The following is an 18,089-nucleotide window of genomic DNA, read 5'->3' as shown; positions in this document are numbered from 1 at the left end:
GCCACTGCAATGAGAAGCCCGTGCACCGCAAGGAAGAGTAGCTCCTGCTCTCCGCAAGTAGAGACAGCCCGCGTGCGGCAGCGAAGACCCAACGCAGCCAAAAATAAAAAATTAAATTAAAAAAATATAAATTGAAAAAAAAAAAAGAAGTAGGGACCTATTCCACATAATAGAAGCACAGAAAATAACTATAAAAAGATGAAGTCTGGGCTATGGGCTGAGCATTGTCTACCAATGTATTTATCGTCTCCTCCCTATTAAAATGGCATTCAGAGATTAAGTTTGGTGCCTCTCCTTTCCTTAAGAAGCCTGTGTTAGAGACCCCAGCCTTGATCCAAGAAAAGCTACTAGTATCACATCCATAGCTAGTCTCATGCAATCTGGAGAGAACTGGATCCTATTCTGGAACTGAATTATTGGGAAAATAAAATGATTGTCCATGCTTTCTTGCTGATCACTTCCCTCCAAAATAAACTTTTTATAGTCGAAGTAATGAGTTTTTTGGGTTTTTTTTTTTTCGGTTTGAGATCAGGAGTGTTGTAAATAACCTGTTTCTAATGTCAGAAGAGGCTTATAACTGAGCTCTGCCCTAGGCCTAGAACTTAAACTTAGAAGATATTTCAGTGTTCAAGCCATGTTGTCTTGAACTTTACTGAAACAAAAGGTCCCAGTAGAAATACGCACGGATGAATACAGAACGTGATAATGTTGAATCTCTGATGGTTCAGGTGTTGTGTCTGCTGCTCTTGATTAAACCTCATGTCCTCCAAGGCAGGGGCTTTCATAACTGAAGTACAGAAACCAGGGGGGCACCTGCAAAACCCATTCTTCCACAGTCCACCCACCTTGACATTGGTTAGGGCTGTCTATCGAGATCTGTGCCCTGTGCTGGATTGCCCAGAATAAACCATTTAAAAATGGATCAGATGGTTGGTTTGATCCATTAAAAAAAAACAATATTTTTTTTGGAGGGGGATTATTTGAAGGTATAAAAGCTCGGGTGACAGATGGGTTATTTTCAACTTTAACAATTTGGAGGGACACCAACGTAGATACGGCTTCAGAAGACTAAGGCACTATCTTGACTTGTATGTTAGTACCTCTGTTTCTTAGACGCAGGTTTAAATGAGTTAGCTTTAAAATAAGTTCTTTTCCCTTCCATATGGATCTAGCCTCTAAATTTTAAGCCTTCTATTAATTGTACTCGTCTTTGCAGTTTGAGATGCTTTTTTTTTTTTTAACATCTTTATTGGAGCATAACTGCCCCACAATGGTATGCTAGTTTCAGCTTCACAACAAAATGAATCAGCTACACATATACACACATTCCCATATCTCCTCCCGCTCGAGTCCCCCTCCCTCCCACCCTCCCCATCCCACCCCTCCAGGTGGCCACAAAGCACAGAGCCGATCCCCCCGCGCCACGCGGCCGCCTCCCACCAGCTACCCACCCCACGCCCGGTAGTGCTGAAACAGTCTTTTGAAAAACAGCTCTTTTTAAAAATTAAACATCTTTTTGTTTCTTTATCTGTTGGACACAATCTCTATTACTGTGCCAATGATATTAGAGCCAAGATGTTCTAAGTACAGTATTTCCTTAGTGGTTTTTGCTTTTTCGTTGTGTGATGATTTATTTTTCCTCATTTTGGTTCACATGAAAAAGTATACCCACTCTCCCTCACCCAGTATATGAAAGATCTCCAGTCCGCTTTATTTTTCACTGATGACACTCCACCACCTTACTGTGAATAGATCCACTTGGTGCTTGAAAGCCATAAGGATGAGCAAGAATTTCCAATGTTCACTGCAGATCCCTAATTAGGACAGAAACTGGCAGGAGTGCCCTCAGATGTACTGCAACTAAGATGTACTTTACTAAGAATTCCAGTGTTTCTTCATTTGTTGTAGGCACAGGAATGTCCTTTGGCCTTTCAGTTCTTCCAAGGTCATTGCTGAGACTTGTATTAGTGAGGAGTGGGGGTGGGGAGGAGTTGGTTTCAGATGCAAAAGATTCATGACCTGACCTGGTGGTAATCCTGCTGGGCAATAGGCTATCATGTGTTCTTGCTGAAATCGCAAGGAAGTTTCCACACTTAGGGTAATTCAAGAAATAGACTGATGTGACTCAATCCAGCCCAAGTGTTGGAAATTCTGATAGCTATTGAAGGTCCACTTGGTCCACTGTGTTTGGAATCTTCCAAATCTACTCCTCAGACTACCTTCCAGGCATTAGGATTTTCCTCTCCTTCTTTTGTACCTATATTCATAAACTTTCTATTCCGCCACCACTTTATGTCTCCATGTGTAAGTTCTGTTTTCTTCTTGACTCTATCAAATGCTATTGATGCCCCAAGAAAAGTCTCCATTAAAATAGGACTGCAGAATTTTGTAACCGGGAATTTAGTTCGGCCTCCTCAGGACAGAGATGACTGAGCTTCAAAATTCATGTTTTTACCCGATCTCCACTCCATCGTGGGAAGGAAAGTGTTTTCTTTCCATCCTAGGGGAAATGAATGTCCTTTCCTCTGTGTCCTCCATCGCCTTCACCCCTCTTCCCCACAAATAGGCCAACTGGCTTTAGGCATCAGAGTATAAAATACTCGAATTTAATATCAAATAATGTTAAATATTTATATTCTAATACAAAAGGCCCTCAATAATTATATTAAAAAAAGATATCCTCAAGTATTACTCAGGTAATACTTCTGTTTGAGAATTTGAGAAAAGCGACGGGATTATTCAGAATTATCTATACATGTAAAAAAAATTGAATCCCTCATCAAATGTATCTTTAGTAATAAACTTGAGATGCACTTGTGGTTTGGCCAGTTACTCTGACCTTAGGAAAGTTACTTAACCTCACTAAATCCTAGTTTCCTTACCTGAAAAAATGATGATGAAAATATCTTCCTCATAGAGTACACGTGAGGATTATGATCATGTAAGTAAATAACTTTTCATAGTTCCTGGTATTAAAATCTCAGTAACATTTTAAAAACATGCTGATAGTGATATGTTCTTTTTTTTTCAAGGTTTTTTTTTTTTTTTTTTGATGTGGACCATTTTTAAAGTCTTTATTGAATTTGTTACAATATTGCTTCTGTTTTGTTTTGGTTTTTTGGCCGCAAGGCACGTGGGATCTTAGCTCCTTGACCAGGGATCGAACCCACACCCCCTGTATTGGAAGGCAAAGCCTTAACCACTGGACCACCAGGGAAGTCCTGATGATACATTCTTTTAGCCAACTAATCATAAGTATTTTTAGCCTCAATTTTAAAATCCTTAAAAAAAAAAATCTTGCTCCCTAGCCCTTAGGTTATGTGTTTACTATGATCACTTTTCCCTTTAAACTATTAAGAGTCTCCATTCCCCCAGCATTCTTGTCAATTGAACTGCATAAACAAGTGTTTTTCTTTATTGATCAGAATTATGCCATCTCTTTGCTTCTTCAAGTTTGAGATCTCTGGGCCAATCAATATTCTTCAAGGCCTGAAAAAGCTTGATTTATGGGAGAAATAAAGTAGATGACTTTAGTATCAGGGACAAACACATCTTTATTTCTTTTATTGATTGCTAAGTGTAGAAAAACCAACTAATTTGGCATTCATTCAACAATATTTACTCACATTAGGCAATGCTCTAGGCTGGGGATTGAGAAAATCTTTGGCTTCATGGATGTGACCTGGAAGGATGCCAGGAGGAATAAAATTCCTTGTAAATTAGAATAGTAAGTGGTTAATAATAAGTAGAGCAAAAATCTTGTTTTCTTCCATGGGAAACTTTACTGAGTTGTATCATGTAGGAAGAAAAATACACATCTGGTTTTAAGAGCAATTGTTAAGAATAAATGGTAAATCATGGAGCTTTCATTCAGTTCCTACTATATATTTGCTGATATTACAGGCTGTAAAATTCGATAGGATACAGTACCTTCCCTCATAGGGCTTCTAATCTAGGTGGAGGATATAATAATAAATCTGCTGAAGTGCCTTAGTTTCTTCAGTGTAGCAAAACACTAATATGAAGAAAAAAAGGTTGAGGAAGGCACATGTTCATTAGCCACCCAAATCCCTGTATGTCACCATTCCAGGGCTAATGGCAGCCTCATTCTTTTGTGTTACAAATTGGGACATTAGTGCCTCTAGGAAATAGTGGTGCCCACCATTTGTAAGCCCATTGGCAATACTGAATTATTTCATTGATCAAATTACATTTCTGATATTTTAGACTAAAATGTTTTAGTCCCTGCACTTTCACAGCAATATGTAATTACCAAGGGAAGAGATCATAGTCTGGAAACCTGTCTTCTTGGATATTCTTTAAAAAACTGCATCTGATAATTAATGCACAATTAAGCACAAATAAGGAAGCCTATGAAAATGGCATAGGTTGATATTAACACAGCCCTTTAGATGGATTAAAAGAAATGATCTCTAATCTGGTCAGGAGCATCTGGGAAAAACTTAATGGAAAAAGTGATGTCTAAGTTCAGCCTTAAAACACAGGTAGAGTAACCATAAGTCAAAAAAAAAAAAAGGTACAGAAGGTTGAAGAAAGTGTACGACGTAGAAAGGTGAAGATGTACTCTACTTTGGCTGGAGACAAGGAATGAAGGGTAGGAAGAAGTTACTCAAAGCAAGACATTGTGCTACAGGGGGCACTTATTTTATATTCCTAGAGTACACTTGTTTGTTGGATACAATTAGTGGAATACAGAACACTACAAATAGTTTAAATCTTTACTTTGGCAAATAATTGCCCCTTTCAGCTCAAATGTCTCTTCCTGGAGGGTCTTCCCTACACCCCCATTGTCAGGAATCTACAAACCTCCTTCAGTACTAAAACCCTCCAATGGAAAAGCAGGCACTCCATATGAGAGTTTTAAGTTTTATTCACAAGTTAATGAAATTCTGTTATAACAAATACTCTTTACTGTGTACGGTATGTATCAAGCACTAAGTCAGGCTTATTTTTAATTCTTGACTGATCTTTCAAGGTGGGTATTTTTACTCTCATTTAATAGAATTGAGAAAACTGGGGTTTAGGCAGATTAATGGGCTCACCTGGACCACAAAATTAGTTTGTATTTTAACAGAGGTCTGCCTGGTATCTATATCTATATCTATATATCTTCGCACACACACACACATATGGCTAAGAAAAATCACCGTTACTGTTAGACTGGTAGTGAAAAACAGCAGTCCTCCACCTTTCTATCCCTGATTTTCTTTCTCCAGAGACTACCAATTTTAACTCTTAGCTATTTCTTATTGTACTCTTTCTAAGTGACAAGTTATACTGCTTTTTTAAAATCAACTTTTCTATATCAGATCTTGATTGATTCTCCCCCATTACATATACATCTCTCTCTTCTCCAGTCGTTCCAATGTTACCTAATAATTTACCTGTATTCAGTGTTTATATAATTAAAACTGGCTTTAGATGATGAGTAGTAATATTCTTCACAGTGGAGTTATGCAGTGTAGTTCTTGAAAATTTTTTTTATTTTTCCCGGGGTTTATAACTGCCTCAGCTTTGCTTCCTTAATTAGAAAAAATTTTGCAGACCACTAATTCGTCTCCAGACTCTCTGAAATCTAAAAATCTCTTGACTCCAAATACATCAGGTAATCTGAAACATTCCACCCTAACTCTAACCTCTAGGCATTTCTTGTTGATCTCATGCTGTTCTCCCCTCCTCTTCTCTCTTTCATATAGTTACATTTAAGCAACTTTATGGCTACTCTTTAAATAATAAAATGCCCTCTTCCCCCATCGACAACAGAATTTTCCTCTCAGCTTCCCACTTTAAAAGACACCATTACTCACTTTTACACCATCAAGGCTGATAACATGTGCATTCAAACTTTGTAACTGTAAGTATTCTCTTAAAAGATGAAAACCATAAACAGCATTTACATTATTATGATTATTTAAATGTTATTCTATAAGTCGCCAAGCTTTGTGCTATGACTGGATTTCCTTCTTTGGCTCCAAGATTTTGAACTGCATGTTACTCATAGAGACACTGAAATAGAGTCCACTTTCTTACACTCCCTATGTTCAAAATCCTGCAGCATTTTACATTGTTTGGTATTTGAAGGATGTGTTTCCTGTACAGTTTTTTTCAGTGAAAGCTTCTGATCGTCATTGTTTTTTCTTGTGGGATGAAGAAATATATGCTCTCCACAGCATATCCTTAAGATCTCCAGCTTCTTACTCATTCAGCGTCCTGCTTATATTCCAGTCTCATACTCCCGAAATTTACTTATTTATTAAATTAATATGGACCATGAGCTTGTACATTTTTGTCCTGAAAATTTTAGTACCTTTCCCTTTTTGTCATGCAGCCTGTTCGTCCCGTTTTTGTTTTAAGGATGCACAGCTTCTTAAGTATTGTCGTGGGTCTTAGCTGAAGTTCTTTCTCGGCTCCCGGAATCGCGTATTTCCTCTTCCTAATCTCGGCAAGGTCTCAGTGACAGTACAGGAGTTCGGCTGAGAGCGGAGAGCACAGCCGCGGAGGGAGCCCAGGCACTCTCGCGAGACAGCGGAACTCCTCGCCCCCAGCTCCGCGGCGCCGCGGGGTCTCCTGGGAGTCGGCCATAATGCAGGCCCGGGATACCGGCGGCTTCCTCAGGGCTCTAAAAGTGTACCTGCAAGCGGATGTTGAGGACCACGGAGCCCGCGATGTAGAAGTACGGGAAGTTCATGCGCAGCTGCCAGGCCAGCTCGAAGAAGGCGAGGAGGGTGCGGGAGAGCCCCTTGCAGAAGACCCCGTACGAGCCGGGAGCCGCGGCCAGGCTCGAGGCTTTGAGAGCCAAGGATGACGGAGCCGCCGCGGTGGCCATGGACGCGGTGTCGCCGCTTGCCCGGTGCGGTGCCTGGAGCGCAGGGTGACCGTAGACCCCGCGGACCCCCGACTGACGGCGGTGACCGGGAGGGGCCGGGGGCTAAGCGGCAGCTGGGCTTACAGTCGCGCCTGACGTAGCCGCGGCTGCTTCCCTGACGGCGGTGAGGCGGGGGCTGCGGCTGGCGCTCCGCCCCTTCCTGTCTACTGCTTAAAACAGTATTCAGCGTTTAGCGTTTTAACTCTTGGTAGGTCGGAAACGGGTTATTTATTTACATATATGCCATGCAGTTATTTTGTACAGCATATACGAACAGCCTTACCGATGCTGTTTTCACTTTAAAATGAAGAAAGGAAGCTAAGTAAAATTCTGGAACTTGCCCGAGGAGCTTGCATTAAAACTCGGGTTAGTCTGCTCTGTGAACTGGGCTACTAGCCAGGAATCTTACCCATTTGATTCCGTAACATTAACTTTAATATTATGGCAAGGTGATCTCCTTACATAAGCCAGTTTGGGCACAAAGTCTCCGTATTTATATCATGCTTTAACTTAAAGGATCACAGTCTCAGGCAGTGGATTTCCTATGTATTAGGACGATTTCAGGTGCAAGTGTTAGAAATTACACACTTATTTAAGCAAACACACACACACATATCCACATATATAAAACTGTATAAAACTCAACTGTGTATCCCCAACTAGAATTTCTTTTGCTACTTTGCTACCAGTACCAACCCAGCAACTAGACAGCACCTAGAGGAACTGATAACTGCTCACTCAAGACAACTTCTAAAATACTGGTATAGAGACTGAAGAGTAGCGTAAGATAAATGACAACTCAGAACCAGTAAATATATCGTTTCCACATAGAAGTACAATTTATCCTTTCTGAAAATTGAAAGAATAATAGAGGTATTCAGGGTCACAGAAGTCATTAAGTCCCTGAATCTTCCATTTAAAACCACATAGAACTATGTGGACTCATTCTCTTTCACCATTCTTCTGCTCTTTGCTCCCCTCCCTCCGCACTAGCTCTTGTTAACTCCATGAAAACCAGATCTTTCATTCTAAGCCCACGGGGAAAACAGCAGCCATTTATCAATGTTTATAACATGGCTAGGTTGATATCCTGTTCCAGTTGGAAAGGAATAGGCAAAGAAGAGCAGTCATGAAGCTCCAGCTCCTACTTGTCAATGCTGCAGAGCTGACGAAAGATTTCTGTCAGGTGAAAGTGACAGTGCAGAGTGGGATAGGATCAGTGTTTTACATCATTGTGTTTTTTATTCTGTCCCTTGATGTTTAGACTTGAATGACTGATCCACACTTTTTGCCAAGTAGGCACACATAAGTAAGCTTCAACAGGAACACGTCTTAAACCATTTCTCCAGATGTTGCTTCATTGACTCTTTAACTTGGCCTTCCTTTCCAGATCTTTCTTGTCCCCTTATTGTTGACCCTATATTCCCAATTTAGTACTTTTTTTTTTCTCCTTTAAAGTAAATGTTTATTGGGAAAGTCAAGTCTGCTGAATTTACAATGATTTGCTATTAAATCATCATGAAGCTTAAAATCCCCAGAGGTCATGCTCATCTTTTCATCACACACATTGATTTTCATTTTCAGGAGGCCTAGACAGGCTCTGAAAAGTAGTTCATCTCACTGCGTTTCACATCAGTAGGGCCAGGAATGCAACCTAAAGCTCCTGGTAGAGCTCTACCTAAAGAGGAGATCATACCAAGATCAAATGTAAGTGCTTCATTTCTTCTTTTTTTTTTTTTAACATCTTTATTGGAGTATAATTGCTTCACAATGGTGTGTTACTTTCTGCTTTATAACAAAGTGAATCAGTTATACATATACATATGCCCAGTTTAGTACTTTTTAATGGCCTGTTTGGTTTAATGATGCTTTGAAAAAGTGTTAAGGTAAGCTGCAGCAGGTCTGCAAATTCTCAGCTCCTTTTTTTAAAGAAGTTGCCAATATAAGTGTTCTATTATATTTAAAAAAAATGCATTCAGCCTGCAAGGATTGGATCCAAACGATCCACGCCTAAGCACAAGAGAAAAGTTACAACTCAGTGAAAGAGTCTGTCCCACATTTGCAGGCTAACAGATTGAATTTAGCCTTTCAGTAGGCAACACATCAGGAACCGTTTGATGTTCAGTGGAAACCTTTATGTAGGTTTAGTAAAACTCAGTGAAATAAAAACAAATTGTAACATGATAGCAATGATTAGATCCCATAGTAACACTGCAATTTCTGGATCAAGACTGTACATTCAAGCATCAGATTTGTGTCATACTGAAGCAAACCATTAGCCGCAACATCAGATTAAGATTTTTCCTTCTTAAGGTATCTAGAAAAATATCTGATGCCGGCATCGTTTCTGGACGCTTAGCTCTGAATCTCCTTCTGCAGACCATGTAATACTTTGATACTCTCTCAAAAATGCCTTTATGCTTAAAACCACCAGAATAGATTCTTTTAAAATAAATTTCAGTGAGTTCATGCTGACCTTTCTAATTCTAATTTTGTATATGTTTATTTCTTTTTTCTAATGCTGAAAATTTTGGTCCCTAACAACAAAAATTAACAATTATTTGTGTGCATCTCTGTGCATAATAGTTTCAAACTAACCATATGCTATTCTAACAACATAATTATTAAAAAAATAATTTAAGATTTCTCTTATTTAAGAATATATCCTAATGGAGACAAAAAATAAAATTACCATGTCTTAGTATCATTTGAAACAACTTTATTATTAAACCATGCACTATACAAACCAGTGTCTTTGCTTTATTTTGCATTTGATTTTTACAGATTGATAGTTCTTTTGATTTAATTTTGTCTATTATTATGTAATAAATTTTCATGGTACCAGAGTCAAAACAAAGTATAGGGCTTCCCTGGTGGCACAGTGGTTGAGAGTCCGCCTGCCGATGCAGGGGACATGGGTTTGTACCCTGGTCCGGGAAGATCCCACATGCCGCTGAGCGGTTGGGCCTGTGAGCCATGGCCGCTGAGCCTGCGCGTCCGGAGCCTGTGCTCCGCAACGGGAGAGGCCACAACAGTGAGAGGCCCACGTACAGCAAAAAAAAAAAAACAAAAAAACAAAGTGTATTTAAAGAAGTCTAGCTTCTTTCCTGTCTCCTCATCTCTGTTACACTCCAAATAGGTAACTATTTTAAAAAATTAGTTTTCAGTTAGAAAGCCTTCTGCACTTCCTTAGGCACTAGATAACCCACTATACACATGGTTCTGCATCTTGCTGTTTTTCACTTAGACGTATAACTGGAGATGACTCCATGGGACTCTGTAACATCTTGCCCATTCCTTTTTACTGCTGAATACTATTACATTTATCCCCTCTCTGCAGTTATTCATAGACCCAGGCTGAAGAAGGCTTAACCAGTATCAACACATTTTCTCTTTTTTTTCAGTTTTATTGAAGTATAATTGACAAAATTATAATATATTTAAGGTGTATGATGTGATGATTTGATATACGTATACATTGTTAAAGGATTCCCACAATCAAGTTAATTAACACATAAATTGCCTCACATATTTACCCAGCCCCCCTTTATTTGTGTGAGAACACAAGTTCAGCTCTCTTAGCAAATTTACAGTATTATCAACTATAGTCACCATGTTATACATTAGATCCTCAGACCTTATTTGTGTTACAACTGAAAGTCTGTACCCTTTTGCCAACCTTTTCTCATTTCCCCTAACCTCTGGCAATCACCATATCTTTCTGTAAATTTAACTTTTTTTTTGTAAGATACCATATACAAGTAATACCATGAAGTATTTGTCTTTCCCTGTATGGCTTATTTCACTAAGCAAAACGCCCTCCAGTTTTACTCATGTTGTTGCAAATGGCAGGATTTCCTTTTTTTTTTTTTTTTTGTGGCCAAATAATATTTGTGAGACATATATATTTATTTCACATTTTCTTTATCCATTCGTCCTTCTGTGGACACTTAGGTTGTTTTCATAGTTGACTATTGTGAATAATGCTTCAATGAACATGGGAGTACAGATAACTCTAAGAAAATGATTCTGTTTCCACTGGATGTATATCCAGAAGTGGGATTGCTGGATTATATGGTGTCTCTATTGTTTAGTTCTTGAGGAACCACCATACGTTTTTTCCAACTGCCTGTACCAGTTTACATTCCTATCAGTCGTGCACTAGGGTTCCCTTTTTACATCCTTGCCAGCATTTGTTGTATCTTGTTTTTGGATATAGACATCCTAATAGATGTGGTATCTCATTTGATTTGCCTTTCCCTGATCATTAGTGACGTTGAGCACCTTTTCATAAACCTGTTGGACATTTGTATGTTTTCTTTACAAAAATGTCTATTCAGGTCCTTTACCCATTTTAAAAACCATATTCTTAGCTGTTTTGTTTGTTTTTGTTTTCTTTTTTGCTATTGAGTTGTATGGGTGCCATGTATATTTTGTACATTAACCCCTTATCAGTATATGATTTGCAAATATTTACTCCCGTTCCAGAGGTGGCCTTTTCATTTTGCTGATGGTATCTTTTGTTGTGTGGAAGCTTTTTAGTTTGATGTAGTCCCACTTGTTTATTTTTGCTGTTGTTGCCTTTGTTTTTGGTGTCAAATCCAAAAACTCATTGCCAAGACCAATGTCAAGGAACATTTTCCCTATGCTTCCTTCTAGGATTTTTATAGTTTCAGGTCTTAAGTTCAGGTCCTTAATTCATTCTGAACTGATTTTTGTGTGTGGTGTAAGATAGGGGTCTGGTTTCATTCTTTTGCAGTTGTATATTCAGTTTTTCCAACACCATTTATTGAAGAGACTGTCCTTTCCCCACCATATACTCTTGGCATCTTTGTTGAAAATTAGTTGAGTGTATATGCTTATGTTTTTTTCTGGGCTCTCTGTTCTGTTCCATTGAACTATGTGTCTGTTTTTATGCCAATACTATCTGTTCTGATTACTGTAGCTTGTACTATGGTTTGAAATCAGGATGTGTGATGCTCCCAGCTTTGTTCTTTCTCAAGATTGCTTTGGCTGTTCAGAGTCTTTTGTAGTTCCATACAGATTTTAAGATTTTTTTCTATTTATGTGAAAAATGCTATTATAATTTTGATAGAGCTTGCATTCAATCTGTAGATCTCTTGGGGGTGGTATGGATATTTTAACAATATTAATTATTCTGATTCATGAGCATGGAATAGCTTTCCACTTATCTGTGTCTTCTTCACCTTCTTCAATTTCTTTGAATGTCTTGCAGTTTTCAGTGTACAGATCTTTCACCTCATTAGTTAAATTTATTCCAAGGTATTTTATTCTTTTTGATGCAGTTATAAATGAGATTGTTTTCTTAATTTTTCTTTCTGATAGTTCACTGTTAGTGTATAGAAATGCAACTGAATTTTGGATATTGATTTTGTATCTTGCAAGTTTACTGAATTTGTTTATTAGTTCTAGCAGTTTATTTGGTGGAGTTTTTATGTTTTTTTTTAAATATAATATGCCATCTGCAAATAAAGAGTTTTACTTCTTCCTTTTTTTAATATATACATTTATTTAGTTTTGTCTGCATTGGGTCTTCGTTGCTGCACGTGGGCTTTCTCTAGTTGCAGTGATCTGGGGCTACTCTTCGTTGTGATGTGCAGGCTTCTCATTGCAGTGTCTTCTCTTGTTGCGGAGCACAGGCTCTAGGTGTGCAGGCTTCAGTAGTAGTGGCTCGTGGGCTCTAGAGTGCAGGCTCAGTAGTTGTGGTGCATGGGCTTAGTTGCTCTGCGGTGTGTGGGATCTTCCTGGACCAGGGCTCGAACCCATGTCCCCTGCATTGGCAGGCAGATTCTTTTTTTTTTTTTTTTTTTTTCCTTTTGCGGTACGCGGGCCTCTCACTGTTGTGGCCTCTCCCGTTGTGGGGCACAGGCTCCGGACGCGCAGGCTCCGCATCATGTGGGATCTTCCCGGACCGGGGCACGAACCCATGTCCCCTGCATCCGCAGGCGGACTCCCAACCACTGCGCCATCAGGGAAGCCCGGCAGGCAGATTCTTAACCACTGCGCCACCAGGGAAGTCCCACTCCTTCCTTTTCAATTTGGATGCTTTTTATTTTTTATCGTACCTAATTGCCATGGCTAGGACTTTCAGTACTATGTTGAATAAAAGTGGTGAGAATGGGCATCCTTGTTTTGTTTCTGATCTTAGAGGGAAAGCTTTTCACTACTGAAAAGCTGTGGGCTTGTCATATATGGCCTTTATTAAAGTTGAGATATGTTCCCTCTACACCCAGCTTGTTGAGAGTTTAACATGAATGGATGTTGAATTTTGTCAGATCCTTTTTCTGCGTCTATTGAGATGTTCATATGAGTTTTGTCTTTCATTCTATCAATGTGGTGTATCACACTGATTGTTTTGTGAGTGTTGAACCATCCTTGATTCTGAGGAATAAATTACACTTGATCATCGTGTGTTATTCTTTTAATGTGCTGTGGAATTTGGTTTGCTAATATTTTTTTTGTTTGTTTGTTTGTTTTGTGGTTTGCTAATATTTTGTTGAGGATTTTTTCATTTATGTTCATCAGAGATATTGACCTGTAATTTTCTTTTCCAGTATTGTTCTTGTCTAACTTTGCTATTAAGGTAATGCTCATCTCATAAAATGAGTTGGGCAGTGTTTCCTCCTCTTCTATATTTTGGAAGAGTTTGGGAAGGATTGGTATTAATTCTTTGAATATTTGGTAGAATTCACCAGTGAAGCCATCTGGACCAGGACTTTTGTTTGTTGGGAGGTTTTTGATTACAGATTCAATCTTACTAGTAATTGGTCTGTTTAGATGTTCTATTTCTTCATGATTCAGTCTTGGTAGATTATATATTTCTATGAATTTATCAATTTCTTCTAGGTTATTTGGCATACAGTTGTTCATAGTAGTTTCTTATGATCTTTAGTATTTTCTGTGTTTCAAGTATAATGTTTCCTCTTTCATTCATAATTTTATTAATTTGAGTCTTGTCCTTTTTTTTTTTTTTTAGTCTGGCTAAGAATTTGTCAGTCTTGTTTATCTTTTCCAAAACACAGGTATTAGTTTTATTGACATTTTCTCTCTAATTCCTAGTTTTATTTCTATTCTTATCTTTATTATTAATATTTTCCTTCATCTACTTACTTTGGATTTAGTTTGTTTTTCTTATTCTAGTTCCTTGAGGTATAAGTTAGGTTTTTATTTGATAACTTTCTTTTTTCTCTATGTAGGCATTTATTGCTATGAACTTCCCTCTTAGAACTGCTTTTGCTGCATCAAGTTATGGTATATTGTATTTTTATTTGTCTCAAGATATTTTTTATTTCCCTTTTGATTTCTTTTTTGATCCACTGGTTGTTCAGAAGCATGTTGTTATTCTTCATGTATTTTTAAATTTTCCAGTTTTCCTCTTATTATTGATTTCTAGTTTCATACCATTGTGATTAGAAAAGATGCTTGATATGATTGCAATATTAAAGTAGTTAAGAATTGTTTTGTGGCCTAACAGGATCCTTCATGGAGAATGTTCCATGTGTACTTGAGAAGAATGGGTGGAATGTTCTGTAAATGTTAAGTCCATATGACCAGCATGTAGTATAAGCCCGATGTTTCCTTATTGATATTCTGTCTGGATGATCTATCCATTGTTGAAATTGGGTATTGAAGTCCCCTGCTATTATATAGATTATCTGTAGATAATATGGATTTCTACTTTGTGGTTGTCATGAGCCTTACATAAAACATATTTTTCACAGCCTATCTTAAGGTGACAACAATTAACTTTGAAATCATACTGAAGCTCTACAGTTTTACTCTCCTGCCCCCCCACCATGTTTTATGTTTTTGATATCACAATTTACATCCTTACTTTGTGTATCCATTAACAAATTATTGTAGTTATAGTTATGTGTTATATTTAATACTTTTGTCATTTAACATTAATACGAAATTTATAAGTGATTTATCCACCACCATTACATTATTCTGAATTTAACCGTATGTGTGTATATATATATATATAGAGAGAGAGAGAGAGAGAGAAAGAGATCTTTACCATTGAGATTTATACTTTCATATATTTTCCTGTTACTGATTAGCTTCTTTTTGTAAACTCCTTTTGACATTTCTTATAAGGCTGATCTAGTGGTGATGAAGTCCTTCAGCCTTTGCTTGTCTCGAAAACTCTCTCCTTCAAGGACAACTTTGCTAGGTATTCTTTTTATTACAATTTTTTAAAAATTGAGATATAATTGATATATAACTTTATTTAGTTTCAGGTGTACAACATGATTCGATTGATATATGTATATATTATGAAATAATCACCACAATAAGTTTAGGTAATATCCATCACCACACATAGTTACAGATTTGTTTTTTTTCCTTAGTAGAGTGTTTTGGTTGGCAGTTTGTTTTTTTTCCCCAGCACTTTGAGTGTTATCATGCCACTCCCTTCTACCTGCAAAGATTCTGCTGATAAATCTGCTGATAGTTTTATGGGGGGGTCCCCTGTTCATATGTTGTTTGTCTATTGCTGCTTTTAAGATTCTTTCCTTGTCTTTGGCTTTTTACAATTTAATTATAATGTGTCTCAGTGTGGGTTTTTTATAGATTCATCTTGTTTGGAACTTTCTTGGGCTTCCTGGATCTGGATTTCTGTTAATTTCCCCAGGTTAGGGATGTTTTCCACCATTATTTCTTTGAATAAGTTTTCTGTCCCTGCGTATCTCTTCTCCTTCAGAGACCCATGTAATGCAAATATTGGCTTCGCTTGATGTTACCCCATGTCCCTTAAGTTGTTTTTATTCTTTTCCATTCTTTTTCTTTTTGTTCCTCTTACTGGATGCATTCCACTGCCCTGTCTTTGAGTTTGCTAATCATTTCTTCTGCTTGATTGTTGAGCCCCTTTATTGAATTTTTTAGTTTTCTTATTGTATTCTTCAGCTCTATTATGTCTCTTTGGTACTCTAAAGTATTTTCTGTCTTTTTTTCTGTCTTTTCTGTCTTTTTGTTGAAATTCTCACTTTCTTCGTGCATTGCTAGTTTGAGGAATAGGCAGGATTCGATTTTCTTTTTAGAAGAGGGAAGGTTTGACCAGGGGCAAAGGGCAGTTGCCAAGGGAAGGGTAAAACTAGGTATGAGTCAAGAAAAATCAAACATATACACAAAAAAGCATGATGTTTAAAGTCTGGCTTCTCTTGACAACTTTCTTGGAGGGAAGAACCTACAATAATTTGAGCTAGTTTTCATTGTATTCTGATAGCACGTCCAGATAGAGTATTATTGTCATGCATGATGCTAGGATGCCACCCTGTGGTCATTATAAGTATAGCTTCTATAATATCATACATCATTATATTTCTAGATTTCAATTGCAACAATTTTCATGGCTCTTTTATTTTATTTTTTTCTTAGCATGGCTTCCTATCTTAAGTTTCTTTTTGAGTAATATGTAACATTAAAAGAAAATATAAGGCCAAACAAACAATTCCGCACACAAAAATTTATAAAAAATCAAAAAGTGTGTTACCACACCTAAATAAACAATTTTAGAATTTCGTTGAAAACCTTATAATGATATCTGAGGTTAACTTGTAAAGTAGGTTAACTTGGAAATTATGTTACATTGTTTCTTTTTTAAAAAATGATATGATTTTTTAGAATAATAGAACTCATAAGGTTAGAGAGAGGTTCAAATAATATATTACAGTAGTTATTTTCAATCTTATTTCAAGCACTACTTTTTTCATATTCATCCTGATAGCACACATACCATAATAACTGCAAAGCTAGCTGTGGAAGAGTCATCTGATCAAGTATATTCCATTGTTGTTCATTTCATCTAGCTCTTTTTAATCTCTTTTTATTTGATTCCTAACAACTTACTAATTGTCTTTGTACTCCAGGTCCATGGGAATGTGCATCACTTGTTTGTATCACATAGTCTAGCAGTAAAATGTTGAATTTAGTACATATTTATTTACTACTTTCCTAAGGGTATGCAAGCCTTACTCTCCCATGAAGATTGTTCCTTGAGGACAGTAAACCATATCACATATTTCTTTTGTATCCTCTATATAGACACACCTTTAATTTAAAGTTAATAGGTTGAAGAAGGCTGTATTTCTAAAATTAAAAAAGCTATTCTATCAAATTAATTAAGATTGGAAAAATTGATTTTTATTGGCCAAAATGACAAGTAAATCAACAAGAAATTGTCTTTGAATGATTGATTCAGCCAACTATTGGAAATACTACTCAAAATAAACCAAATCTCTCCCTAAAATTTCAATATCATATAACAGAAGTAGTAGGGCGTGACTCTGGGGAAGGAATAAGAGAAACTTAAGAAATGTTCATCTGTATTCGTTCTTAATCTGTACTAATGATTAGAATAATTGACATTCGAACTAATTAATGGAAGGATCAATAGACTTAAAGAACAAACATGAAATGCAATCATTACTTAAAAAAAGTATCTGTTGAGTAAATTGTTCCTGGTGAGTTGCTCTTTTGGAATTGGGGTTGAAATATTAATCTAATCATAAGATCTTAGATGTCAAACATGATACTCTGATTAGATGAACCCCGTGATGGTGTTGGGAGGAAGAGGGTATATTTTGAATGTGGAGATTATTTGAATAGTTGTGATCAGGGAGAGGAATACCGTATATTATTCTCCTCTCTGTACCTAAGCCCTTTGCTCTCTGTTTGCTCTAAAGAAAAGGAAAGCAAAAAAAAAATGACTGAGAATAGACAGTCTTTTTTTTTTTTTAAGGTAAATAGAACCCACTATGCATTTATTTTGAACCCTCGGCTCTCAGAACCCAGTAAGATTACTGTGTAAAATGATTGTCCCTCAGAGAAGGGACAGTGGAACAGAGATCAAATTTTAGGGGGGGCATAACTTTTCCCCTGCCCTCTTAGGGTCTCCAGCTGGGTGTGAGAATTAAATCGATCTAAGGCAGATTAACAGGAGAAACCCACACAGATTGTTCCATGGACATGGGCGCCTCCAAGGAAACAAAGACCCAGTGAAGGGGCCAGGTCTGGGTGTTTAGAGGATAGACAGTCTTAATGCTCACATGTCTGCTCATCAAAACCTTATCACACTTGTCATCATATCGGACTTACCACTCTGGGTCTTTAACTGTTTGCTGGGCTTTTTTCAGAGGCAGCAGGGTAGCTAAAGGTAGAAGGAAAGCATCTTTAAATC

General features: G+C 37.4%; 1 protein-coding gene across 1 annotated transcript; it reads right to left on the bottom strand.

The window, feature by feature from the left end:
• Positions 1 to 3,544: 3,544 nt before the first annotated feature.
• SMIM10L1 (small integral membrane protein 10 like 1) lies at positions 3,545 to 6,989 on the bottom strand. The gene has a single exon (XM_082850994.1). It carries the CDS (start codon positions 6,845 to 6,847, stop codon positions 6,641 to 6,643), a length of 207 nt encoding a protein of 68 aa, XP_082707120.1. The 5' UTR covers positions 6,848 to 6,989; the 3' UTR covers positions 3,545 to 6,640.
• Between the last annotated feature and the right edge of the window lie 11,100 nt (positions 6,990 to 18,089).

The sequence above is a fragment of the Leucopleurus acutus genome, assembly GCF_964270905.1.
Source record: "Leucopleurus acutus genome assembly, chromosome: 11".
Classification (NCBI taxonomy): Eukaryota; Metazoa; Chordata; class Mammalia; order Artiodactyla; family Delphinidae; genus Leucopleurus; species Leucopleurus acutus.
Note: the sequence above shows the minus strand (reverse complement) of the source record. Positions and strands in the feature narration are given on the sequence as shown.

Bases quoted from the DNA above. Each gene is read 5' to 3' on its own strand.
- SMIM10L1 (XM_082850994.1), bottom strand. From the start codon at position 6,847: ATGGCCACCGCGGCGGCTCCGTCATCCTTGGCTCTCAAAGCCTCGAGC.